This window comes from Oncorhynchus masou, unplaced genomic scaffold (assembly GCF_036934945.1).
Source record: "Oncorhynchus masou masou isolate Uvic2021 unplaced genomic scaffold, UVic_Omas_1.1 unplaced_scaffold_1125, whole genome shotgun sequence".
NCBI classification, from domain to species: domain Eukaryota; kingdom Metazoa; phylum Chordata; class Actinopteri; order Salmoniformes; family Salmonidae; genus Oncorhynchus; species Oncorhynchus masou.
This window is the reverse complement of record NW_027000987.1, coordinates 1-26,562: the sequence shown is the minus strand read 5'-3', so window position 1 is coordinate 26,562 and position 26,562 is coordinate 1. Positions and strand designations below refer to the sequence as shown.

At 43.3% G+C, this 26,562-nt stretch overlaps 3 protein-coding genes and 1 pseudogene across 3 annotated transcripts; 2 read left to right on the top strand and 2 right to left on the bottom strand.

The window, feature by feature from the left end:
- Positions 1-230: 230 nt before the first annotated feature.
- LOC135529240 (gamma-taxilin-like) lies at positions 231-13,221 on the bottom strand. Its single transcript, XM_064958083.1, has 10 exons — positions 13,165-13,221; positions 11,529-11,799; positions 11,276-11,367; positions 10,613-10,945; positions 9,975-10,169; positions 9,277-9,396; positions 8,224-8,298; positions 2,596-2,688; positions 936-1,031; positions 231-768 (listed from the first exon to the last, which is right to left on the bottom strand). The coding sequence occupies exons 2-10, from the start codon at positions 11,782-11,784 to the stop codon at positions 481-483; spliced, it is 1,548 nt and encodes a 515-aa protein (XP_064814155.1). The 5' UTR covers positions 11,785-11,799; positions 13,165-13,221; the 3' UTR covers positions 231-480.
- Positions 13,222-13,370: 149 nt separating this feature from the next.
- LOC135529241 (synapse-associated protein 1-like) lies at positions 13,371-20,548 on the bottom strand. Its single transcript, XM_064958084.1, has 9 exons — positions 20,212-20,548; positions 19,933-20,051; positions 19,697-19,763; positions 15,704-15,777; positions 15,413-15,552; positions 14,909-15,060; positions 14,679-14,740; positions 14,378-14,531; positions 13,371-13,970 (listed from the first exon to the last, which is right to left on the bottom strand). The coding sequence occupies exons 1-9, from the start codon at positions 20,417-20,419 to the stop codon at positions 13,843-13,845; spliced, it is 1,104 nt and encodes a 367-aa protein (XP_064814156.1). The 5' UTR covers positions 20,420-20,548; the 3' UTR covers positions 13,371-13,842.
- A 1,187-nt stretch (positions 20,549-21,735) lies between these two features.
- Positions 21,736-24,419, top strand: LOC135529238 (pyridoxal phosphate phosphatase PHOSPHO2-like; annotated as a pseudogene).
- LOC135529239 (kelch-like protein 23) lies at positions 24,043-25,109 on the top strand. The gene is made up of 2 exons (XM_064958082.1): positions 24,043-24,122; positions 24,647-25,109. Exons 1-2 carry the CDS (start codon positions 24,112-24,114, stop codon positions 24,993-24,995), a joined length of 360 nt encoding a protein of 119 aa, XP_064814154.1. The 5' UTR covers positions 24,043-24,111; the 3' UTR covers positions 24,996-25,109.
- Positions 25,110-26,562: the final 1,453 nt, after the last annotated feature.

Here is a 26,562-nt window from a genome sequence, read left to right as displayed (position 1 = left end):
CGAGGAAGCTGCTGAACAACAGCCCTGTGACTGACCACGAGAAAGCTGCTGAACAACAGCCCTGTGACTGACCACGAGAAAGCTGCTGAACAACAGCCATGTGACTGACCACGAGAAAGCTGCTGAACAACAGCCCTGTGACTGACCACGAGAAAGCTGCTGAACAACAGCCCTGTGACTGGCCACGAGAAAGCTGCTGAACAACAGCCCTGTGACTGTGAAAGCTGCTGAACAACAACCCTGTGACTGACCACGAGAAAGCTGCTGAACAACAGCCCTGTAACTAACCAACAGCATGAAGACAATCATCTAAGAAAATACAAATGTGGTAGAAAAGGGGGGAGCCTCGTGCTCACCGCAAAACGTATTATATTCATTGTTAATTATGCAGTCATTTTAATCTTAATTATAACTTCAACACAAAAAAAAAGATATACTGTATTCAAATATACCCCCCAAAAGGCAGAGGGGGTTAGTGGCTCAGTTGTCAAGTTGCTCTGTGGTGGAGGACTCTCGCTCCAGTTCAGGGGTAGTAAGGGGCTGCGTCTCTTCCCCCCTCCCAGGCGGAGACATCTCATCCTGGGTAGACTCCTGGCTGGGCTGGGGGTCTGGAGGTCCCGTCCCCTCCTCCTTCTCCTCGGTTGTTGACTGTAGGTCTCCCAGTTTGGGGGTGAGGTCGTCCCTCTCCTTCTGCAAAGCCCGGCACAGTTTCTCCAGGCACTCCAGCTTCCCATGCAGGCCCTTGTAATGTTTGTCCCGCAGTGTCTTCTGGAGAGGACAAACAGCCAACGACATTCAACATCAGATATTCTACAATTAAGTGACATTCATTGAGATACTTTGTGAAATGTTACAGTACAAAATATTCTTAAATGTCTGCTACTATTAGTAAATGATAAAGTAAAATGGCCCTTTGGGAGAGTTTCTCATCTCACCTCCTCAGCCATCTGTAGCAGAGCCTGGTTGTTTGTCTCCCACTTCGTTCTCCACAGAGTCGTCTCCTTCTCCAGCTTCTTGATCTTCTTGGTCATCTGGAGAACAGAAAAAAGATCAGAGCCACAGAGAGGTCGACAGACCTAAACCCTCCCAGCTAGAGAGAGAGAGAGGTCGACAGACCTAAACCCTCCCAGCTAGAGAGAGAGAGGTCGACAGACCTAAACCCTCCCAGCTAGAGAGAGAGAGGTCGACAGACCTAAACCCTCCCAGCTAGAGAGAGAGAGAGGTCGACAGACCTAAACCCTCCCAGCTAGAGAGAGAAACGACAGACCTAAACCCTCCCCTAGAGAGAGAGAGAGGTCGACAGACCTAAACCCTCCCAGCTAGAGAGAGAGAGAGGTCGACAGACCTAAACCCTCCCAGCTAGAGAGAGAGAGGTCGACAGACCTAAACCCTCCCAGCTAGAGAGAGAGAGGTCGACAGACCTAAACCCTCCCAGCTAGAGAGAGAGAGGTCGACAGACCTAAACCCTCCCAGCTAGAGAGAGAGAGAGGTCGACAGACCTAAACCCTCCCAGCTAGAGAGAGAGAGAGGTCGACAGACCTAAACCCTCCCAGCTAGAGAGAGAGAGAGAGGTCGACAGACCTAAACCCTCCCAGCTAGAGAGAGAGGTCGACAGACCTAAACCCTCCCAGCTAGAGAGAGAGAGAGAGGTCGACAGACCTAAACCCTCCCAGCTAGAGAGAGAGAGGTCGACAGACCTAAACCCTCCCAGCTAGAGAGAGAGAGGTCGACAGACCTAAACCCTCCCAGCTAGAGAGAGAGAGGTCGACAGACCTAAACCCTCCCAGCTAGAGAGAGAGAGGTCGACAGACCTAAACCCTCCCAGCTAGAGAGAGAGAGAGGTCGACAGACCTAAACCCTCCCAGCTAGAGAGAGAGAGAGGTCGACAGACCTAAACCCTCCCAGCTAGAGAGAGAGAGAGGTCGACAGACCTAAACCCTCCCAGCTAGAGAGAGAGAGGTCGACAGACCTAAACCCTCCCAGCTAGAGAGAGAGAGAGGTCGACAGACCTAAACCCTCCCAGCTAGAGAGAGAGAGGTCGACAGACCTAAACCCTCCCAGCTAGAGAGAGAGAGAGGTCGACAGACCTAAACCCTCCCAGCTAGAGAGAGAGAGGTCGACAGACCTAAACCCTCCCAGCTAGAGAGAGAGAGAGGTCGACAGACCTAAACCCTCCCAGCTAGAGAGAGAGAGGTCGACAGACCTAAACCCTCCCAGCTAGAGAGAGAGGTCGACAGACCTAAACCCTCCCAGCTAGAGAGAGAGGTCGACAGACCTAAACCCTCCCAGCTAGAGAGAGAGGTCGACAGACCTAAACCCTCCCAGCTAGAGAGAGAGGTCGACAGACCTAAACCCTCCCAGCTAGAGAGAGAGAGGTCGACAGACCTAAACCCTCCCAGCTAGAGAGAGAGGTCGACAGACCTAAACCCTCCCAGCTAGAGAGAGGGAGGTCGACAGACCTAAACCCTCCCAGCTAGAGAGAGGGAGGTCGACAGACCTAAACCCTCCCAGCTAGAGAGAGGGAGGTCGACAGACCTAAATCCTTCCAGCTATAAACCAAAGAAAGTGTTTCATGTTAAATGTTCAGTTCCAAACCTTCTCCATCTCCTGTCTGAAGGTAGTGAACACCTCGTTGCTTTTCGCCAGAGTGGTCTGAAACTCCTCAAACTTGTCCATGTACAAAGAGAGCTACAAATCACAAAACACATTAACACAGTCACCCTGCAAATATATACACATGAACACACAGTCACCCTGCAAATATATACACATGAACACACAGTCACCCTGCAAATATATACACATGAACACACAGTCACCCTGCAAATATATACACATGAACACACAGTCACCCTGCAAATATATACACATGACCACACAGTCACCCTGCAAATATATACACATGACCACACAGTCACCCTGCAAATATATACACATGACCACACAGTCACCCTGCAAATATATACACATGAACACACAGTCACCCTGCAAATATATACACATGAACACACAGTCACCCTGCAAATATATACACATGACCACACAGTCACCCTGCAAATATATACACATGACCACACAGTCACCCTGCAAATATATACACATGAACACACAGTCACCCTGCAAATATATACACATTAACACATAGTCACCCTGCAAATAAATACAGTGCCTTGCGAAAGTATTCGGCCCCCTTGAACTTTGCAACCTTTTGCCACATGTCAGGCTTCAAACATAGAATCAACAACAAGTGGGACACAATCATGAAGTGGAACAACATTTATTGGATATTTCAAACTTTATTAACAAATCAAAAACTGAAGAATTGGGCGTGCAAAATTATTCAGCCCCTTTACTTTCAGTGCAGCAAACTCTCTCCAGAAGTTCAGTGAGGATCTCTGAATGATCCAATGTTGACCTAAATGACTAATGATGATAAATACAATCCACCTGTGTGTAATCAAGTCTCCGTATAAATGCACCTGCACTGTGATAGTCTCAGAGGTCCGTTAAAAGCGCAGAGAGCATCATGAAGAACAAGGAACACACCAGGCAGGTCTGAGATACTGTTGTGAAGAAGCGGGCCAGTCCATAGCATCAATGCCTTCCTCTTGCAGGAACTGCTGATACACTCCAGCCACATGAGGTCTAGCATTGTCTTGCATTAGGAGGAACCCAGGACCAACCGCAACAGCATATGGTCTCACAAGGGGTCTGAGGATCTCATCTCGGTACCTAATGGCAGTCAGGCTAACTCTGGCGAGCACATGGAGGGCTGTGTGGCCCCCCCACACCATGATTGACCCACCGCCAAACTGGTCATGCTGGAGGATGTTGCAGGCAGCAGAATGTTCTCCACGGCGTCTCCAGACTCTGTCACATGCTCAGTGTGAACCTGCTTTCATCTGTGAAGAGCACAGGGCGCCAGTGGCGAATTTGCCAATCTTGGTGTTCTCTGGCAAATGCCAAACGTCCTGCACGGTGTTGGGCTGTAAGCACAACCCCCACCTGTGGACGACGGGCCCTCATACCACCCTCATGGAGTCTGTTTCTGACCGTTTGAGCAGACACATGCACATTTGTGGCCTGCTGGAGGTCATTTTGCAGGGCTCTGGCAGTGCTCCTCCTGCTCCTCCTTGCACAAAGGCGGAGGTAGCGGTCCTGCTGCTGGGTTGTTGCCCTCCTACGGCCTCCTCCACGTCTCCTGATGTACTGGCCTGTCTCCTGGTAGCGCCTCCATGCTCTGGACACTACGCTGACAGACACAGCTCGAATTGATGTGCCATCCTGGATGAGCTGTACTACCTGAGCCACTTGTGTGGGTTGTAGACTCCGTCTCATGCTACCACTAGAGTGAAAGCACCGCCAGCATTCAGAAGTGACCAAAACATCAGCCAGGAAGCAGAACCACCTGCAGAACCACTCCTTTATTGGGGGTGTCTTGCTAATTGCCTATAATTTCCACCTGTTGTCTATTCCATTTGCACAACAGCATGTGAAATGTATTTATTGTCAATCAGTGTTGCTTCCTAAGTGGACAGTTTGATTTCACAGAAGTGTGATTGAGTTGGAGTTACATTGTGTTGTTTCAGTGTTCCCTTTATTTTTTTGAGCAGTAATATATATACACACATAGCCACCATCCATATATATACACATTAATGTACAGTTACCATCCATATACAGCTGAAGTCAGAAGTTTCGATACACTTAGGTTGGAGTCATTGAAACTCGTTTTTCAACCACTCTCCAAATTCCTTGTTAACAAACTATAGTTTTGGCAAGTCGGTTAGGACATCTACTTTGTGCATGACAAGTAATTTTTCCAACAATTGTTTACAGACAGATTATTTCACTGTATCACAATTTCAGTGGGTCAGAAGTTTACATACACTAAGTTGACTGTGCCTTTAAACATCTTGGAAAATTCCAGAAAATTATGTCATGGCTTGAGAAGCTTGTGATAGGCTAATTGACAACATTTTAGTCAATTGGGGGTGTACCTGTGGATGTATTTCAAGGCCTACCTTCAAACTCAGTGCCTCTTTGCTTGGCATCATGTGAAAATCAAAAGATATCAGCCAAGACCTCAGAAAAGAAATTGTAGACCTCCACAAGTCTGGTTCATCCTTCGGAACAATTTCCAAACGCCTGAAGGTACCGCGTTCATCTGTACAAAAAATAGTATGCAAGTATAAACACCATGGGACCACGCAGCCGTCATACCGCTCAGGAAGGAGACCCGTTCTGTCTCCTAGAGATGAACATACTTTGGTGCGAAAAGTGCAAATCAATGCCAGAACAACAGCAAAGGACCTTGTGAAGATGCTGGAGGAAACAGATCCAAAAGTATCTATATCCACAGTAACACAAGTCCTAAATCAACATAACCTGAAAGGCCGCTCAGCAAGGAAGAAGCCACTGCTCCAAAACCGCCATAAAAAGCCAGACTACGGTTTGCAACAAAGATCGTACTTTTTGGAGAAATGTCCTCTGGTCTGATGAAACAAAAATAGAACGGTTTGACCATAATGACCATCGTTATGTTTGGAGGAAAAAGGCGGAGGCTTGCAAGCCGAAGAATACCATCCCAGCCGTGAAGCACGGGGGTGGCAGCATCATGTTGTGGGGGTGCTTTGCTGCAGGAGGGCCAGGTACACTTCACAAAATAGACGGAATCATGGAGGGAAAATGACATCAGTCAGGAAGTTAAAGCTTGGTTGCAAATGGGTCTTCCAACTGGACAATGACCCCAAGCATAATTCCAAAGTTGTGGCAAAATGGCTTAAGGACAACAAAATCAAGGTATCTGAGTGGCCATCACAAAGCCCTGACCTCAATCCCATAGGCAATGTGTGGGCAGAACTGAAAAAGCGTGTGCGAGCAAGGAGGCCTACAAACCTGGCTCAGTTACACCAGTTCTGTCAAGGGGAATGGGCCAATATTCACCCAACTTATTGTGGGAAGCGTGTGGAAGGCTACCTGAAACGTTTTTCCCAAGTTAAACAATTTAAAGGCAATGCTACCAAATACTAACTGAGTGTATGTAAACTTCTGACCCACTGGGAATGTGATAGAAAGAAAAGCTGAAAAAAAATCACTCTACTTTTATTCTGACATTTCACATTTGAAAAATTAATCGGTGATCCTAACTGACCTAAAACAGGGAATTGTCACTAGGATCAAATGTCAGGAATTGTGAAAAACTGAGTTTAAATGTATTTGGCTAAGGTGGCTAAGGTGGCTAAGGTGTATGTAAACTTCCGACTTAACCGTATATACACATACAGTCACCATATATCTATACCATGTATCTATGTGTGTATATATATATGTGTGTGTGTCCATGTGTGTGTACATTATATATATATATATACACACACATATACATATATATATATACACATACACACACACATATATATATATATACACACATACATACATACATACACATACACACAGTCACCATCCATATACACACACATTAACATAGTAACCATCAATATATAAACACATTCACATACAGTCACCCTCCATATAAACACATTCACCCTCCATATAAACACATTCACATACAGTCACCGTCCATATAAACACATTCACATACAGTCACCCTCCATATAAACACATTCACATACAGTCACCCTCCATATAAACACATTCACATACAGTCACCCTCCATATAAACACATTCACATACAGTCATCCTACATTAAAACACATTCACATACAGTCATCTTACATTAAAACACATTCACATACAATCACCCTCCATATAAAATCACATCCTACATACAGTCACCCTCCATATAAACACATTCACATACAGTCACCCTCCATATAAACACATTCTAATACAGTCACCCTCCATATAAACCCATTCACATACAGTCACCCTCCATATAAACACATTCTAATACAGTCACCGTCCATATAAACACATTCACATAGTCACCCTCCATATAAACACATTTACATACAGTCACCCTCCATATAAACACATTCTAATACAGTCACCGTCCATATAAACACATTCACATTAGTCACCCTCCATATAAACACAGTCACCCTCCATATAAACACATTCACATACAGTCACCCTCCATATAAACACATTCACATACAGTCACCCTCCATATAAACACATTCACATACAGTCACCCTCCATATAAACACATTCACATTAGTCACCCTCCATATAAACACAGTCACCATCCATATAAACACATTCACATACAGTCACCCTCCATATAAACACATTCACATACAGTCACCCTCCATATAAACACATTCACATACAGTCACCCTCCATATAAACACATTCACATACAGTCACCCTCCATATAAACACATTCACATTAGTCACCCTCCATATAAACACAGTCACCATCCATATAAACACATTCACATACAGTCACCCTCCATATAAACCCATTCTAATACAGTCACCCTCCATATAAACACATTCACATAGTCACCCTCCATATAAACCCATTCTAATACAGTCACCCTCCATATAAACACATTCACATACAGTCACCCTCCATATAAACACATTCACATACAGTCACCCTCCATATAAACACATTCACATACAGTCACCCTCCATATAAACCCATTCTAATACAGTCACCCTCCATATAAACACATTCACATTAGTCACCCTCCATATAAACACATTCACATACAGTCACCCTCCATATAAACACATTCACATACAGTCACCCTCCATATAAACCCATTCTAATACAGTCACCCTCCATATAAACACATTCACATAGTCACCCTCCATATAAACACATTCTAATACAGTCACCCTCCATATAAACACATTCTAATACAGTCACCCTCCATATAAACCCATTCTAATACAGTCACCCTCCATATAAACCCATTCTAATACAGTCCCCCTCCATATAAACACATTCACATACAGTCCCCCTCCATATAAACCCATTCTAATACAGTCACCCTCCATATAAACCCATTCTAATACAGTCACCCTCCATATAAACCCATTCTAATACAGTCACCCTCCATATAAACCCATTCACATACAGTCCCCTCCATATAAACCCATTCACATACAGTCACCCTCCATATAAACACATTCTCATACAGTCACCCTCCATATAAACCCATTCTAATACAGTCACCCTCCATATAAACCCATTCACATACAGTCCCCCTCCATATGAACTGAAGGAAAAGGCAGCCAGTTACCTGCTGTTTGAGCTGCGTCTCCTGTCCCTTCAACAGCTCACATTCATGTCTCCACTCTGTGGCGTCTTTCAGGAGCTGAACAGGAGACGGGAAAGGGTCACAACTTCTGACAGACAACCGATACAGTCAATGAGTCAACGCAAACAGACAACCGATACAGTCAATGAGTCAACGCAAACAGACAACCGATACAGTCAATGAGTCAACGCAAACAGACAACCGACACAGTCAATGAGTCAACGCAAACAGACAACCGATACAGTCAATGAGTCCACGCAAACAGACAACCGATACAATCAATGAGTCAACGCAAACAGACAACCGATACAATCAATGAGTCAAGGCAAACAGACAACCGATACAGTCAATGAGTCAACGCAAACAGACAACCGATACAGTCAATGAGTCAACGCAAACAGACAACCGATACAATCAATGAGTCAAGGCAAACAGACAACCGATACAATCAATGAGTCAACGCAAACAGACAACCGATACAATCAATGAGTCAACGCAAACAGACAACCGATACAGTCAATGAGTCCACGCAAACAGACAACCGATACAGTCAATGAGTCAACGCAAACAGACAACCGATACAGTCAATGAGTCAACGCAAACAGACAACCGATACAGTCAATGAGTCAACGCAAACAGACAACCGATACAGTCAATGAGTCAACGCAAACAGACAACCGATACAGTCAATGAGTCCACGCAAACAGACAACCGATACAGTCAATGAGTCAACGCAAACAGACAACCGATACAATCGATGAGTCAACGCAAACAGACAACCGATACAATCGATGAGTCAACGCAAACAGACAACCGATACAGTCAATGAGTCAACGCAAACAGACAACGGTCACTCACTTCCAGTTATTAGAGAGAAACACAAAGTGTCCTGAGTTGTGTTCATTAGGCACTTGGACCTCATTTTAAGTTGCAATTGAAAAATGTTTTCAGTTGTGTGCCCCATGGAACACAACCCTCCAGTTATTTGTAGCGAGCTCGAACATCATCATAACAACCCATGGCAGTGGGACTCACAAAGTCTCTCTCTCTCTGCTGCTTCCCCTCCAACTCTCTCATCAGCTCAGCTGTCCTCTGGAGCTTGGCATCCACCAACTGCTGCTGCTTCTCCTTGTGCTTGAACACCTTGTCAATGTGCTGGGGACGGACAGACAGGACACCTTGTCAATGTGACAGACAAGACACCTTGTCAATGTGACAGACAGGACACCTTGTCAATGTGACAGACAGACAGACAGACAGACAAGACACCTTGTCAATGTGCTGGGGACAGACAAGACACCTTGTCAATGTGCTGGGGACAGACAAGACACCTTGTCAATGTGCTGGGGACAGACAGACAGGACACCTTGTCAATGTGCTGGGGACAGACAGGATCGACCAGAGATAAAGCTAGATGGAACTTTTCCATGCGCAGATTTCCAGAGGCTCTTAAATGCATTTAACATGTTGAAAAATACACCTTGTAAAAAAGATTAATCGGGGCAATTCCAAACTAAATCCCACTAAAAGTGTTGAAACATGCAGTAATCGTCTCATCAAAGTACCAATCAGACTGCTCCTACATGTTGTCGGTCGGCCATAGGCACCTGACTAAAGAGACAGAAGGGGTAGAGAGAGAACGATGGGCAGAGAGAAACAGAATGGGAGGAATAGAGAGAATGTGTGCACGGGAAAAGACAGAGTAGAAAGGGGTACGCGTCTCGTCCTCCTACCTCCTCCCTGAGCTCGTACTGTTTGATGAGCTTGTTGAGTTTCTGGGCCAGCTCCATGTTCTCCTGGCGCAGCTTGGAGTTGTGAGAGTTGTGCTGTTCCATCTGCACCTCGATCTGGTTCAGCGTCATCTGGAAGTGAAGGGTGGCCTCCTTCCGACGCTCCTCATACTCTCTGGACCGTTGCGTGTTGTCATCCTGACATGGGATATGGCAAAACATTCAATTTTGAAAAAAACAATGGTAACAGGGATGGGGTTCAATTCTATTTTCGATTCATGAATTCTATTGAAATTGAATTCATTCATAACAAATATTTTTTATGAAGAGAATTGACTGAACTTAAACCTAAATCGAACCCGACCCTGAATACTCCCTGTATGTAAGCTCCATTCTTGTGGATTCAATTTCATTCCTCGTGTTAGTTACTATTTTATTTTTTGCTACTCTGTATCGTTGGGAAAGGTCCGTAAGCAAGCATTTCACTGTAAAGTCCAGTTGTATTCAGAGCATGTGATGAATACAATGTGATTTGATACAAGCATAGAGATCCTATGATTCTATATGTAGTTCAATGAGTACACAGGCTAACAGGAGCCACTAACTGACTTGCTGTGTGACAGACTCTCCTCACCACCTACCTTGAGGGTCTTATTGTGTCTCTGCAGTTCCCTACAGAGGCTCTCCAGCTTGCTGTGTGACAGACTCTCCTCACCACCTACCTTGAGGGTCTTATTGTGTCTCTGCAGTTCCCTACAGAGGCTCTCCAGCTTGCTGTGTGACAGACTCTCCTCACCACCTACCTTGAGGGTCTTATTGTGTCTCTGCAGTTCCCTACAGAGGCTCTCCAGCTTGCTGCGTGACAGGATGGCCTTGCTGTGTTCACTCTGCAGGTGGATCTTCTCTTTGACCATCTGGGACTGCTTCTTCTGCAGCACCTTCACCTGCTTCTGTATACTGCGGCTCTCCTCCAGCTGTCAATCAATCAATCAAAGCTGTCACAGGACAAAGGCGTAGTAATACTCAAAACACCATTTGAACAGAGATTCAAATGAGACCTGGTTAGTGTTCATTAGGCATGAAAACTAACTGAATTGGTGTAATTAGAAATTATCGTTTTGCTTTCGGTTGCAAAACAGTTTTGCTATTGTGTGCACTAATAAATACAATCCGGGGTATACAAACTCAAGACACAAATAGGGATGAACATGTTAGCTGATCAACTAGCAGTGGCCCACTGCAATTTATTAGATGAAAATAATCCCTTAAAGCAGCATAGACATGTGGAGGCTTCCAGCTCTTACCGAATCAGCATACTTCTTGCACAAAGCGGCCAGCTTCTCCTCTGGGGAGGCTAGTGTGGTCAGGGCTTGCATCAGTAAGAGAACCTCTTTTCCTGTTACAAAACAACAAGTGAAGAGATCAGCCACTTGTCATGGTTGAAGAGGAAGGGACATTCTCAATAACTTGGCTAAAATCACCATGACAGCATGCAGTGGTTTCCATATATTACCTCACACGCGTTAGACAGGCAACGACAGTCTCGTGTTAACCTACCCAATCCCTTTTGGTCCTTGATCTTGCCACCACCACCGCCTGGGTCCAGCTCATCATTGTTGGGGTCCAGGGGGCAGTCCTCTCTCCCTGGAGTCTCCCCTCTCACCTCCTCACTGCAGCAGCTACTGACCAGCTCAAACATCCCCAGGTGCTCCTGGCTACCTGGGCTGTCCAGCTCTGGAGGGGAGCTGCTGCCAGATCCCCCCACTAACCCCCGAGTCGCCACCTCCATTCCACAGAACCCTGCGGCCTCCATGATATTGGTCCCAAACTGGCAAAGAGGAAAAGTTAACTCAGTGAAATATAGGTGGTCGTTTCCACCTGACTATTTGAGTACACCTGACCATGTGAGTAAGCATTGATTCAATTCGTTAACAGAACCGGTTCATACTTGATCATTCACTGATCTTGTCAGTGGTGTGTAACTTATTTCAATAGCCTCAACAACACTTGTAAACATTGACAGTAATGAGACAGCAAGTTAGCAACCACATGCTGTCCTCCGTTTTACGTCTCTGGTCCGGACTCTAGCAAGGCACCAACTCTAGCAGGGCAAGACAGGTCCCCACCTAACTCTGATCTGACCAAGGGTCACTAAGTTCAGATCATTCTAATAACTAGGGTAGCATTGGCAGTAGTGGTAACTATAGTTATTCATATATTAATGAAACACTGGACCACAGTTCCCTCAACAATCAAGAAGGGATAGAATAATTTAAGAAGATAGTTGAGGATTACCACGTGCTAGACCTAACAGCACCAACAGAAGGACTCGCCATATACATCAGCACAAGAACCCCTCAATTCCCTTGATTTAGTTAACTGCCTCGATAATCCGGACACCGAAAATAAAATAATTATCCGACTGAACACAAGTGAAGGATGTAGCCTAAACACCGCTGTTGCAGTTACACTCGTACGTTAGTTCAATCAATTTAGACCCCCAAACAAGTCAACTTTCCACACAGTAGTTGCAATAAAACTAGCTACCTAACGTTGGCTAGTTTTGATATATTATTAGCAGGCACTAGCTAGCCAATTCGTGTTAGCTAATAACCTCCAAACAATTCCAAGTGACTTTACCTACCCAGCTAATGGCTATACTGATAGGTAAACATTGCGCCATGTATCGGCTACGCTAAAGCTAATGGATGTAGCTCGCGAGCCACATATCTAAATAACCTAGTTAGCATAGCTATAACGTCAGTCACAGTAACCTTTGGTATGCTAGGCTAGCTAGCTTTGACACGAGCTAGCTGTAGGTTAGCTTGTTAGCTGAGTAACAATTCCAACGTTGACATTCAACTCAACAACAATTGTGGACTAAAGTGTTTCTATCAAGTATTGATTGATGTATGGATTATTGAACGTGAGTATAGAAAGAAAATACCATCAAGCAATAATTCGCAAACTGTTTGGGTTTGGCAGGTGCGTGAGTCCACACTGTGCCAACTTATGCTAAGCTAACAACCTGTCACTGGCAAACTATGCTATGGACTTCCTTAGTACATAAAACATGTTTTAACACTTCGCGTTCTCTTTTGTTTGACTGTAACATGTTACAATCACTTAGAAATAAAGAATTTGTGTAGGGTCAGTGAAACACAGAAAAGGGCGTAAAAGTACCACACTGTACCTGTATGTTTTTACTGTTTAAATCGACCCTGTCTCTGGCATCGGAGTGTGTCGCTATGATGTGACGCAATATATAATGACGGGGCGGGGCTGCTTGACCCTATTGTCATGTTGCATAAACAACACCAAAACAAAATCCTTCCCTATACAGCCCTTTAGATATAACAATATGTCTGTAGTTTTCACTAAGGAAAGACATTTAGACAATTGGAAAGAAGTATATTTATTAGGGAAAAACTGAAAGCAGGATTTTGAGTAGCACAGAAACAAGTATTATTTGGAGAGATGTACACATCCCAATTGCAAAAGAATTCCAGAAAAAGAAAAGAGCAGAATAGAGAAAAAAAATAACAATATGCAATATGTCAGTTGCCTCCTCAGCCATAAACGTTCACAGCTAAAATGACAGCCAGCCACTAAACTGTACAGACAGAAAATGTATATTATACAGTATTTCAACACCTGACCACCACCAGATCTGAACATACCCCATAGATGTTCCCATTCTAGAGTGTGCTGAAACAAACAGTTAATTGTTTGTATGCAGCAGTTCCCTTCATTTCTATACCATTCTATTTCTATGGTCTAGACGAGACACGGTCATGGTTTCTGATCCTTCATGGTGCTCTCTCTCATATCAAGAGATACTAGACTGAAGCAAGATGGGTCGGTCATCACTCTACTCATCCAACTGAAGCATCTTCTCGATCTCTTTATCCCAGTTGTCATCTTTGTTGTCTGCCTCCGTCACCACCTCATACTCCTGTAACTCTGCCTGGAGTTCCTTCTCCCAGTCTGCTGTCTCCTCTGAACAAATAACAGCATTATGAGATCAATGCTACAGACTGAAGAGAAAACAACAACACATGCCATTCACTCTCCTCTAATTCAACATCCAGCTCTACCACCTGAGTCATTATATTAAATCCAAGCCCTTTCCAGGTTCCAGTGAAATCACCCAATAGAACTCTGGAGTTCTTGCTGGTTGTTTGTTACTCTAGATATGATCTAATAGTTCTAGAACTGACCCTCTGGAGTTCTTGCTGGTTGTTTGTTACTCTAGATATGATCTAATAGTTCTAGAACTGACCCTCTGGAGTTCTTGCTGGTTGTTTGTTACTCTAGATATGTTCTAATAGTTCTAGAACTGACCCTCTGGAGTTCTTGCTGGTTGTTTGTTACTCTAGATATGTTCTAATAGTTCTAGAACTGACCCTCTGGAGTTGCAGTGTCCTCCTTCTTGTCCAGCACCAGCTGTTCCATCTCTTTCCTCAGGTCTTCATGGTCGATGTTACAGGAGTCAAAGGCATCGCTCACAAACTCAGAGACCCCAGGGCTGGTGGAGATCTCATTCTCCTCTTCCTCCTGCTATTTAACAACATTAAAAAGAGAATCCAGACCATTTCATACATTTGACTTGATATTTACACAGTATTTCAGTGGTCTATATATAGACGTGCACAGAATTATTCAAAGGGGCTGACTTTTCTTCAGAAAAACAAAACAGTGACTCACCTCTCCACTCTTGGGAATGTCACTAATGGATACTGGAGGTGTTTTTGGTCTGATGGTATTTTCTGCATGATAACAACAACAATAACATTAAACAGAAGTTAGGCTATAAACTGTTGCTTGACAGTAGTTCACCAATTGCTCTGCTTTACACCAATGCAGTGTTTTTAGTTAGGGACGAGTCAGGATCCCACACACTGAATTCCGACCAATCATAGAACAGAATAGAGTACCTGTGAGGCTGACACCCTCCGGGCTGATGGGCTTCTGCTCCTCTCTGTGGTCCACAGCCTGCTGCTGTGCTGCCAGGGCCGTGAGCTGGGCCGACTGCTTTATCAGGGACACACGGTAGAAGTAGTTCCTCCAGAACACATCCTCCTTCACTCTAAACATACAGAGCATTGAATATGGAAGTAACATATACTGAAGGGTTAATCGATAACTTGATATGGATGGAAACACGTGTAAACACTTCCAATTTCAAAGGCTGGTCAAAGCTTTGTGAACCAGTCTGATTGAGCGATATAGCTCACCATTCTTTTTCAATTGAATGCAGCAACCTGGCTGGTTCTAAGAGGCTTATCAATGGACAGGATTGGCATCATCCAACATTAGCCAACAGGCCAACTTTATGCCTGCAATCTCTATCTGTAAATAATTCTGAGTTGAATCGAGGCATGTTTGAAGTGCAATAATGGATTTGCAATGCATTAGATTTGTAATAGCTGTCTGCTGACTGTTTGGGGACCAGGTCGAAGCGCATCCTGTTCAGTAGCTCATCTTCCTGCAGCATCACCATGGCGATAGGATACATCTGCTCAGAGTCGAACTGGAACTGAACTCCAGCTGGTGGGTCTCTCAGGAAGTTCCTCCTGTCCTGGAATAACAGATCAATAAAGTTGTGATGAATTTAAAATCAATCAATCAACACAATGCACTCTGACAGTGATGAGATCCAATTGGATGGAATCAAATCACAAACTCTTAAGTGCGCAATGTGGACAGACAATGTTAGAAATGCTACTAACAGCAGACAAAGCCAGGATCTGTTGCTGCATGGTCTCCTCCTCACTGTAGCCAACCCATGGTGGTACAGCTGTGTCTGGAGGGGAACAAGAAGAAACAATTTTAGTTCCACCATGTATGTATGTATAACTATGATCATGTTTACTGGTACAGTGCCTTGCGAAAGTATTCGGCCCCCTTGAACTTTGCGACCTTTTGCCACATTTCAGGCTTCAAACATAAAAGATATAAAACTGTATTTTTTGTGAAGAATCAACAACAAGTGGGACACAATCATGAAGTGGAATGACATTTATTGGATATTTCAAACTTTTAACAAATCAAAAACTGAAAAATTGGGCGTGCAAAATTATTCAGCCCCCTTAAGTTAATACTTTGTAGCGCCACCTTTTGCTGCGATTACAGCTGTAAGTCGCTTGGGGTATGTCTCTATCAGTTTTGCACATCGAGAGACTGAAATTCTTTCCCATTCCTCCTTGCAAAACAGCTCGAGCTCAGTGAGGTTGGATGGAGAGCATTTGTGAACAGCAGTTTTCAGTTCTTTCCACAGATTCTTGATTGGATTCAGGTCTGGACTTTGACTTGGCCATTCTAACACCTGGATATGTTTATTTTTGAACCATTCCATTGTAGATTTTGCTTTATGTTTTGGATCATTGTCTTGTTGGAAGACAAATCTCCGTCCCAGTCTCAGGTCTTTTGCAGACTCCATCAGGTTTTCTTCCAGAATGGTCCTGTATTTGGCTCCATCCATCTTCCCATCACTTTTAACCATCTTCCCTGTGGGGGATGGTGTGTTCATTGTGATGAGCTGTGTTGCTTTTACGCCAAACATAACGTTTTGCATTGTTGCCAAAAAGTTCAATTTTGGTTTCATCTGACCAGAGCACCTTCTTCCACATGTTTGGTGTGTCTCCCAGGTGGCTTGTGGCAAACTTTAAACAACACTTTTTATGGATATCTTTAAGAAATGGCTTTCTTCTTGCCACTTCCGTAAAGGCCAGATTTGTGCAATATACAACTGATTGTTGTCCTATGGACAGAGTCTCCCACCTCAGCTGTAGATCTCTGCAGTTCATCCAGAGTGATCATGGGCCTCTTGGCTGCATCTCTGATCAGTATTCTCCTTGTATGAGCTGAAAGTTTAGAGGGACGGCCAGGTCTTGGTAGATTTGCAGTGGTCTGATACTCCTTCCATTTCAATATTATCGCTTGCACAGTGCTCCTTGGGATGTTTAAAGCTTGGGAAATCATTTTGTATCCAAATCCGGCTTTAAACTTCTTCACAACAGTATCTCGGACCTGCCTGGTGTGTTCCTTGTTTTTCATGATGCTCTCTGCGCTTTTAACGGACCTCTGAAACTATCACAGTGCAGGTGCATTTATACGGAGACTTGATTACACACAGGTGGATTGTATTTATCATCATTAGTCATTTAGGTCAACATTGGATCATTCAGAGATCCTCACTGAACTTCTGGAGAGAGTTTGCTGCACTGAAAGTAAAGGGGCTGTATAATTTTGCACGCCCAATTTTTCAGTTTTTGATTTGTTAAAAAAGTTTGAAATATCCAATAAATGTCGTTCCACTTCATGATTGTGTCCCACTTGTTGTTGATTCTTCACAAAAAAATACAGTTTTATATCTTTATGTTTGAAGCCTGAAATGTGGCAAAAGGTCGCAAAGTTCAAAGGGGCCGAATACTTTCGCAAGGCACTGTATATCATCTCAAGATAGTGTGGTTGCCAGTCTGTTTAGCTAACATTCTACTCTGTCATTTATCAGCAGTATCCCTGCACATTGATATGGTGCTGGTACTGGCCTGTAGAGTACTTTATCCTGTGGGTTTTATTTATTGTGTTACCTGACCTGACTTAGCATCGGTTCTGTTCTCTTTAAAGAATCTATTCTGAATTTGACACTTTTCTATTTCTTTACCTTGATATTGAATACGGCATTGTTGAGAAAGAGCTTGAAAGTAAGCATTTCACTTGACTTTTTACACCTGTTGTGTCCTGTCATTATATAACTAGTTAACTAAAACGAATCATGAAAAAACAATTTAGTAAACTGAAATAAAATTAGCAAACCCGTTTGAAAAACTAAAACTATACTGGAATGATACTTTAAATGTCTGTAGCCATACTGAGTGTTAAGGCTGAAGCAAATGACTGTAGACGAAAGTCGAGGAGTGAAGTCCGGGAGGTGCATCTGAGACAGTCAAAAGTCAGACACTAAATGTGGTTTTCCAACAAGGCATGTCGGCGCAAGTCTGACAATTCCCCCCCAGAATGACTTGACAAAAGTGATCTGCTCCAACTGAAATGAGCACGACGGAAGACTGCTCTCACACCGTCACCCAGAGTATGTCCGCTTCACACTGCTACAACATGGTAGCTACCGGACCAAAGCAGCAGTGAAGTTTAACCTCGCTTCAACTCTCCTGGTTGTTGCGGAAATGGACTCACTAATATTGTTTACTTTGTGCATCTACGTCAGGGGTGTCAAACTCATTCCATGGAAGGCCTAGTGTCTGCTGGTTTTTTGTTTTTTCCTTTCAATTTAGACCGAGACAACCAGGTGAGGGGAGTTTTTTTTTACTAAATCAGTGACCATAATTCGTCAATCAAGAACAAGAGAGGAGCGAAAACCCGCAGACACTCGGCCCTCCGTGTGATGAGTTGGATACATATGATCGACGTCAGGCATTCCCAGGCATTTGTTGTTAGCCCAGCTAGCAAAGACACTGACAGTTGTGAATCTGATGCAGCCGAAGAGCTACTGCCCCCTTACCCGGGAAAGCACCAAACAACAGACACGGACGTTGGACCATCGAAGAGGCACAAATATGATAACTACAATTACGCAGGTACCTTCCTGAAACGGATGACACAAACAACTGGATTCGTTTTCCCTTTCATGCCCTGCCTCCAGTCCACTTACCGATATCTGAACAAGAGCCTCATCCAATTTGAAATAAGCGGTTCTGTGAAAATGTAATTTAATCAGAAGCCACTGCCAGATTTCTGGATTGGGCTGCGCTCAGAGTATCCTGCCTTGGCAAATCGTGCTGTTATGCCCTTTGCAACCATATACCTATGTGAGAGTGGATTCTCGGCCCTCACTGGCATGAAAACGAAATACTGGCACAGACTGTGTTGAAAATGATTTAAAACTGCTCTCTCCAATACAACCCAACATTGCAGTTATGTGCATCCTTTCAAGCACATCCTTCTCATTAACCTGTGGTGAGTTATTCACAATTTCGATGAACAAATAAGGTTTTATATGTAAGATGGTTAAATAAAGAGCTAAATTATTGATTATTATTATTTGTGCCCTGGTCCTATAAGAGCTTTGTCACTTCCCACGGGCCAGGTTGTGACGACAAACTCACTCACACCCATTCTATGTTCAATAAATGTATCGCATAGTGTGTGTGTGTGTGTGTGTGTGTGTGGTAGGCTTACATACAATGATGGCAAAAAAACAACATTTGAGAGTGCGCTGACCCTGGTGCTAGAGGGGGTACGCAGCTGGAGGTTGAATGTTTGAAGGGGTATGGGACTATAAAGTTTGGAAACCACTGATCTATGTCTTCTCGCTGAGTTTTCCGTTAAACCTATTACTGTCCCCCCAGTGGCAGGAAGTGACATCCCCAAAAACAAAACTATACATACACACACACAGGCTACTAGCCTCCCATGCATAGGCTACTGTCTGTCCAACACTAAAACAAAATCATATGAAAACAAAAATATTAATATTTTCATAAAACATTAACCAAATAAAAACGAATCAAGTGCATCTGAAAACTAAATAAATAAACCGAATGTCAAATTAAAATCTGAAAATGAATAGAAACTAATATAAAAACACTAAACAATTATAACCTTGCTGTGCACGTGACAAATGTTGATTTGAGGACACAGAGTACAAGGAGTGGAAGGTAAGCTAATCTCAAGTGGATATGATGTTATGTCTCCACACTGACCTGATTTCTTGGCTTTCTTTTCTTGGACAAATTTGTCCTGTTCTTTTTTGAAATCCCCCAAAATAGTCTGGAAAACAGAAACACAGACATGTGATGTTACAAGACAGAAACCTCAAAGCTTCAAGAAATCAGCGGTTTTGAGCTAACACCAGAGGGGTGTTATATAGCAACCTATGCTAACACTAAAACACCCTCCTTGTCAAACAGGACTCAGGACAGTTTAGTATGCCATGCACCTTGTCAAAGATTCCATCTATGTTCCCTTCTTCCACGCTCTTCTTGATGGTGTGTGCGGTCTCTGCCACAGAGTTGGAGATCTTCTTGGTAGCATTGCTGGCAAAGTTGAATATTAAGCCTGTATATGTAACAAGAATATAAAACCTGGATCAATTCTCAGCTTCAGATGGCATTGTCATTCAAGTTTTGTCAGGCAAACAATGTATTGTTGTCTCATTATTAGTCTGTACTTCACTTTTCACATGAATACAAATGAAACCATCTATAATCTTCCTTACCACCGAATCCTTTAGCTTGCTGAGAGATGAGTTGGACAGTGTCTCCGTCCTCCTGCCCCAGTTCTTCTGTTGCTGGAGGTTCGTGTTGTTTGTTTACTTCATTTTGGTCTTGAACAATTTTCTCCTCCACAGCAACGTCAGCCACTTCGCTCTCCTCTGTCGTCGAGGTGTTCTCTATACCCAGCCACGTTCCCCACCCTTTGAACATTTTCGCCGATGTCTTTCGGTTGTAGCTATGATAGAAAATCGATTGTAAACTAAGTGCTTAGAATTTTACCTTCATGGTTCTGTGTTTACGTCACCAGGAAACGGTGCGATTCTTGTTCTTGTTTTTCTTCATAATAAATACAACGCGAGCGCATTACTGCCGCCTGCTGTTACATCTGGGAAATGTTAGCATCTATATCGTTTTGTAACAGTATCGCTATCAGATCAAATGTGGGATTCGAACAACAGTGTGTTATTTAAGAAGAAAAAATGGACCGCTTTGCCAGATAACTCTCCAATCTGACCCACTGTATTTTATTCACTACTTCTCATTCCACACCAACAGGTGACAGTGATGTCCCTTTTCATTGGTTAGTTAGACAGTGATACGAAACAAATGAAGTATTGGTGCTTTCAACAAAACTGGGAACTCGGAAAAAACAATGTCAAATCATGAAATCATTGTTCTTCAGGTCGGGGCTTGTTTTTTTTCTCGAGTTTGCGTACGTAATATCATGATTCCAAAGCTATATGATATAACAGAGAACAAGTTAATTATCTCACATCTTGGAAAATAGTAGTATGTTGTACTTATTTTTGACGAAATTAATGCTAATGTTTGGTTTTTGCGCTAGCGCCCAATTAACTATTTGAAGGAGAACGGTCCTTGTCCCAGAATCACCCAGAATGCACCACGCGGCCCATTGACAACGCATGGGCAACGAACGTTCATACGTTCATACCCATCTCCTCAAAAGTGTCTCTGCTTGAACGCTCCGAAGTCGGAGATTTCCGAGGTCCGAGCGGCTCAATTAAAATCGTCTTTATAATTAAACCAAGATAGACCACAGCCTGTCGTTTCAAACGGGAACAAATGACTCTAGTGGGCAGAACAAGCAAGATGGGTGGGCAGAGCCAACAACGAGCTAGAGAGATTCTATTGGCGAGTTCTAGTACGAATTTGCATATTTCCATTAGGGAACGCCTACTCTGTAAAGTGCACTTTGCAATAACTCAATCGCCTTCACACTCATTTAACTTTGGTAAAGTCTACAAAACTTAGTTCACTCTGTTCGTAACATATTCTAGTTTTGGGAACAGAAAACTGTACTGAGATCAAATGTTTAGTCGATGAGAAAATGTGAAGGATCTCAGCCAAAATCCATCGAGTTCCATCTTATTTCTCCCACTGCGTGCCACTGGGCTTCCTCTCACTACCACTCACTTCCACATTGATGATTTGACGTCGTTTTTCCAAATTTGGTAGTGAGTGGAAACGTCAAGCGGATGCTTCACATTTATACATCCGGTGGAACATCTGTCTCATTGTTCTATCTGTGTCTCAATGGTTCCCAGTTGTTTAGAACGCGACATGTATCAATTGTGTGTTTAAGATCCAACCGGCGATGTCACGCATCTAAATTTACATTTGTGTTAACGGTGTAACAACAGTGTGGGGTAAGATCCTAAGTGAATACACACATTGATACATATATTATTTGACAAGCAGTTTACTGTTTAGAACGACGTAAAAGGAGCTAGCTACTGTACTTGGTGTGTAATAGATTGACTGTTAGCTAGCCAGTTCCGAGCTAGTCAGCAGACAGTCCAAAGAACACTCTTGGTCATTCAGTAGCTAGCTAGATAGATACTGCTCGGTCACTAGCCTTTTTCACTTTCTCTTTCGTGTCTGTCCGCCTGCCCCCTCCCCTGTGTTGGAAAAAGTACTCAATTGTCATACTTTAGTAAAAGTAAAGATACCTTAATAGAAAATTACTCAATTAAAAGTCACCCAGTAAAATATTGAGTAAAGGTCTGAAACCATTTGTATTTGAGTAAAGGTCTACAACTATTTGGTTTAAAATATACTTAAGTATTAAAAGTATAAATAATTTCAAATTCCTAATACTAAGCAAAGCAGACAATACCATAAAAAAAGAATTGTTTCTCTCTCCCTCTCTCTCTCTCACCCCTCTCTCTCTGTCTCTCTCTCACCCCCCCCCCCCCCTCTCTCTCTCTGTCTCTCTCTCTCTCACCCCTCTCTCTCTGTGTCTGGCTGCCTGTCCGTGTCTCTTCTAACAAACCTATTCCACCAGTGTTTTGCAGCAGAGGAGAATCATCATGAAGACTCTGCTGGTGTTTGACTTCGACCACACCTTGGTGGATGACAACAGTGACACCTGGGTCATTCAGTGTATCCCGGACCAATGCCTGCCAGACCTGGTCAAGAACTCCTGCCAGAAGGGACTCTGGACAGAGTACATGGGCAGAGTCATGTCCTATATAGGAGACCAGGACATCAGCCCCGATACAATCCGAAGTGTGATGGAGACAATACCGTTTACAGATGGAATGATTGAACTGTTGACGTTCATCGTCAGTAACAAGAACGACATTGACTGCATCATTATCTCAGATTCAAACACAGTGTTCATCGACTGGATACTGCAGGTGTCTGGGGTTCAAGACGCGGTCGACCAAGTCTTCACCAATCCGGCTGCGTTTGACAAGCGTGGCTACATGGAGATAGAATGTTACCATTCTCACCAGTGTAGCCAGTGCCCTGTCAATCTGTGTAAGAGGAAAGTGCTGGCTGATTTCCTAGCAGGGCAGTTGAAGGGAGGGGTTGAGTATCAGAGAACTTTCTATGTAGGGGACGGAGGGAACGACCTTTGCCCTTCCAACAGTCTAAGGAAGGAGATGTGGTGTTCCCTAGAAAGGGTTACACCTTGGGAGAGGCTGCTCTCTAGACAGAGTGCACAACAAGGAGAGGGTTCATCGAACCCAAGAGTCGTAGGATGGACAAGCGGAAAGAGATCCTGATGGAACTGAAAGCATGTGTTCCCCTGTAGGGTACAGCTCTTTCTCATACTAAATGAAGTGTACTTGCAACGATTAAAAAGTATACCAAATGCTTGTGAGGGAAGGATTGTGATTGTGTCTTTGTCCTGTTTTGAAAAGTTTTTAAAGATCATATTTTAAATCAGCGGGACTGTATCACATCACTCTCTCAGGTTCAGATGCAAATGAATGTACATCTTTGTGCTTATTTTTGTCTTTAGCAAATGTAGAGAGATACAGAACCCAATAAACAGAAAAGGAAAAAACAAATCACACCTGTAAATTACATGTTATATCTGTTTATAATTAAATATATATTCTAGGATGTACAGTCAATAAAAGATATTGGCATCACTTTTTACTAGGGCACTATCTATGTGCAAAATGTATTACCAGTCCTGTGTATTAACAGTGCAATTATCTGTTGTCTCTACTAGGCTCTATTGTGAGTGTTATTATATAAATGGCCGATTACTGCTTCAGCAGTGCGGTTTCGTGGACCGTGACCCCGTCTCCCTGCCTCCCAAGATAACCCTCTGTCTGTCCCTTTGTGTCAATACGCTGATAGTAGGACGAGGCGCGGTGAATGTGATTGGTCGAACGCTGTTATTTGCGGCTGGTAAGATTATCAGAGGCGCTGCTGTCTGCGGCTGAGATGCTCTGTCACATCAGCTGAGCGCCTGCCGCGTCAGCCGAAATAGATAACGAAATTAAATAGCGGAATGTCCGGCGTTTATTAGATTGGTTGGTTTACAAGGGAATTGCGCATAAATAAGGATTTACAACAGATGGCGTGTGATGCCTTTTGACTCGCTCCAAACAGAGGATGCTTTAACAACAGGACGATAAACCATGTCGAGCAGGTAGATGTGTGGCTATTGTTCAGTGAACTGTGTTAATGATCTCCACTCGGGACTATTTAGATTGAAACGTATTCTGTCAAGTGTATGTAGGTCCTATGTGAATGCATTACATTGTGTTTTAAATAAGACCACTAATAGATTACATGATCAAATACTCTCTGGATCCATTGCAAATCCATGTATGTTTACTATCTGTGCTCAGTTCATCGTTTTTTGCAAGGTGTTGCTGCTTCCAGTATTGCAAAATGTTCATTATGCAATGTTTTCTGTTTTAGCAATAAACCCAGTTTGATTCTATCAAGCTTCATTCATTTAAATGTCATGTTGAAACTAATTCCCATTGCGGTTTGCATCCTGCAGACCATAGCCTGTGTTAATAACGTCTGTATAACCACATGTGTAAAGGGACAGGGACGTCCAACGTCAGCTGTTCCGTATTACTAATGTATAATGCATGGATGTGACAAGGCAATGGCATACATTTTTAAAGGGGACATTAAGATATTTAATGTCTCGTGTTTCAGGAACACACTGTCATCTAAGGGACAGGAGTCACCAGAATCCTTCTACACCTATGATTTCTGTGACCCAACCCATTCCACGGAGGTTCTAGAAGCCCTCGGAGAATACTACACAGAAGGCTTGTTTACTGACATAGCTCTACAGTGCTCTACAGGGGAGCTCTTCCACTGCCATAAAGTGGCTCTGTGCTCCCGTAGTTCCTACTTCAGAGCCATGTTCACAGCCGATATGAGAGAGAGGTCCCACAGTGTCATCAGACTAGCTGGGGTAGATGTGGAGGTGCTGACGACTCTGGTGAACTATGTGTACACCTCCAAGGTAGGCTACACCTCTGAGACCATTTATGAGTGACTGTCCGGTATGTGAATGTAGTAGCCTAATATTAAAAAATTGTATGTTTTTTAACCGTTATTTAACTAGGCAAGTCAGTTAAAGAACAAATTCTTATTTACAATGACGGCCCACCAAAAGGCAAAATGGTCTATGATTGCTTATGGTGTCTCAAAAGTCATTTAGTTATCATTAAAATGGTGTTTTTACTTTTACACATGTTGTGTCTATTGTTTTAATATTGACATGGTCACATGTAACGTTTTACTGCAGTGGGATAAACCAGGGTCACACAGAGTGGTTCTTGGTCGTCTTAAACAAATCTACTTTGTACCAACAGTATCCACCTCACACACATGGTTATGGGTTTAACAACAGTGTCCACCTCACACACATGGTTATGGGTTTAACAACAGTATCCACCTCACACACATGGTTATGGGTTTAACAACAGTGTCCACCTCACACACATGGTTATGGGATTAACAACAGCATCCTCCTCACACATGGTTATGGGTTTAACAACAGTGTCCACCTCACACACATGGTTATGGGTTTAACAACAGTATCCACCTCACACACATGGTTATGGGTTTAACAACAGTGTCCACCTCACACACATGGTTATGGGTTTAACAACAGTATCCACCTCACACACATGGTTATGGGTTTAACAACAGTGTCCACCTCACACACATGGTTATGGGTTTAACAACAGTGTCCACCTCACACACATGGTTATGGGTTTAACAACAGTGTCCACCTCACACACATGGTTATGGGTTTAACAACAGTATCCACCTCACACACATGGTTATGGGTTTAACAACAGTATCCACCTCACACACATGGTTATGGGTTTAACAACAGTATCCACCTCACACACATGGTTATGGGCTTAACAAAAGAAGACACCTGTATCATGTCAGATATAAAGTTGAAATGTCTTACATTTTGATTTTGCATCCAAATATTACACTATTAACATCACAGAAGACTGAAATTTAACAAAACTGACACAGAAACACAAGTTTCATCTGTTAAATAAAAAAATCTTTATCAATGATGAAACATGAGTAACATTCCACTCATGACATTCCATCCAACATCTCATTCCAAAATCATGGGCATTAATATGGAGTTGGTCCTCCCCCTTTGCTGCTATAACAGCCTCCACTCTTCTAGGAAGGCTTTCCACTAGATGTTGGAACATTGCTGCTATAAAAGCCTCCACTCTTCTAGGAAGGCTTTCCACTAGATGTTGGAACACTGCTGCTATAACAGCCTCCACTCTTCTGGGAAGGCTTTCCACTAGATTTTGGAACACTGCTGCTATAACAGCCTCCACTCTTCTGGGAAGGCTTTCCACTAGATGTTGGAACACTGCTGCTATAACAGTCTCCACTCTTCTGGAAGGCTTTCCACTAGATGTTGGAACACTGCTGCTATAACAGCCTCCACTCTTCTGGGAAGGCTTTCCACTAGATGTTGGAACATTGCTGCTATAACAGCCTCCACTCTTCTGGGAAGGCTTTCCACTAGATGTTGGAACATTGCTGCTATAACAGCCTCCACTCCTCTAGGAAGG

Bases quoted from the DNA above. Each gene is read 5' to 3' on its own strand.
- LOC135529240 (XM_064958083.1), bottom strand. From the start codon at position 11,784: ATGGAGGCCGCAGGGTTCTGTGGAATGGAGGTGGCGACTCGGGGGTTA. The intron at 10,170-10,612 runs GTAGGTGGTGAG...ATCCCATGTCAG, and splicing joins GACACAATAAGACCCTCAAG to GATGACAACACGCAACGGTC. The intron at 1,032-2,595 runs GTTTGGAACTGA...TCTGTTCTCCAG, and splicing joins TCAGACAGGAGATGGAGAAG to ATGACCAAGAAGATCAAGAA.
- LOC135529241 (XM_064958084.1), bottom strand. From the start codon at position 20,419: ATGTTCAAAGGGTGGGGAACGTGGCTGGGTATAGAGAACACCTCGACG. The intron at 15,061-15,412 runs GTCAGCAGACAG...CTGTATGTTTAG, and splicing joins TTCGACCTGGTCCCCAAACA to AGTGAAGGAGGATGTGTTCT. The intron at 14,741-14,908 runs GTACTCTATTCT...GTTATCATGCAG, and splicing joins GGAGGGTGTCAGCCTCACAG to AAAATACCATCAGACCAAAA.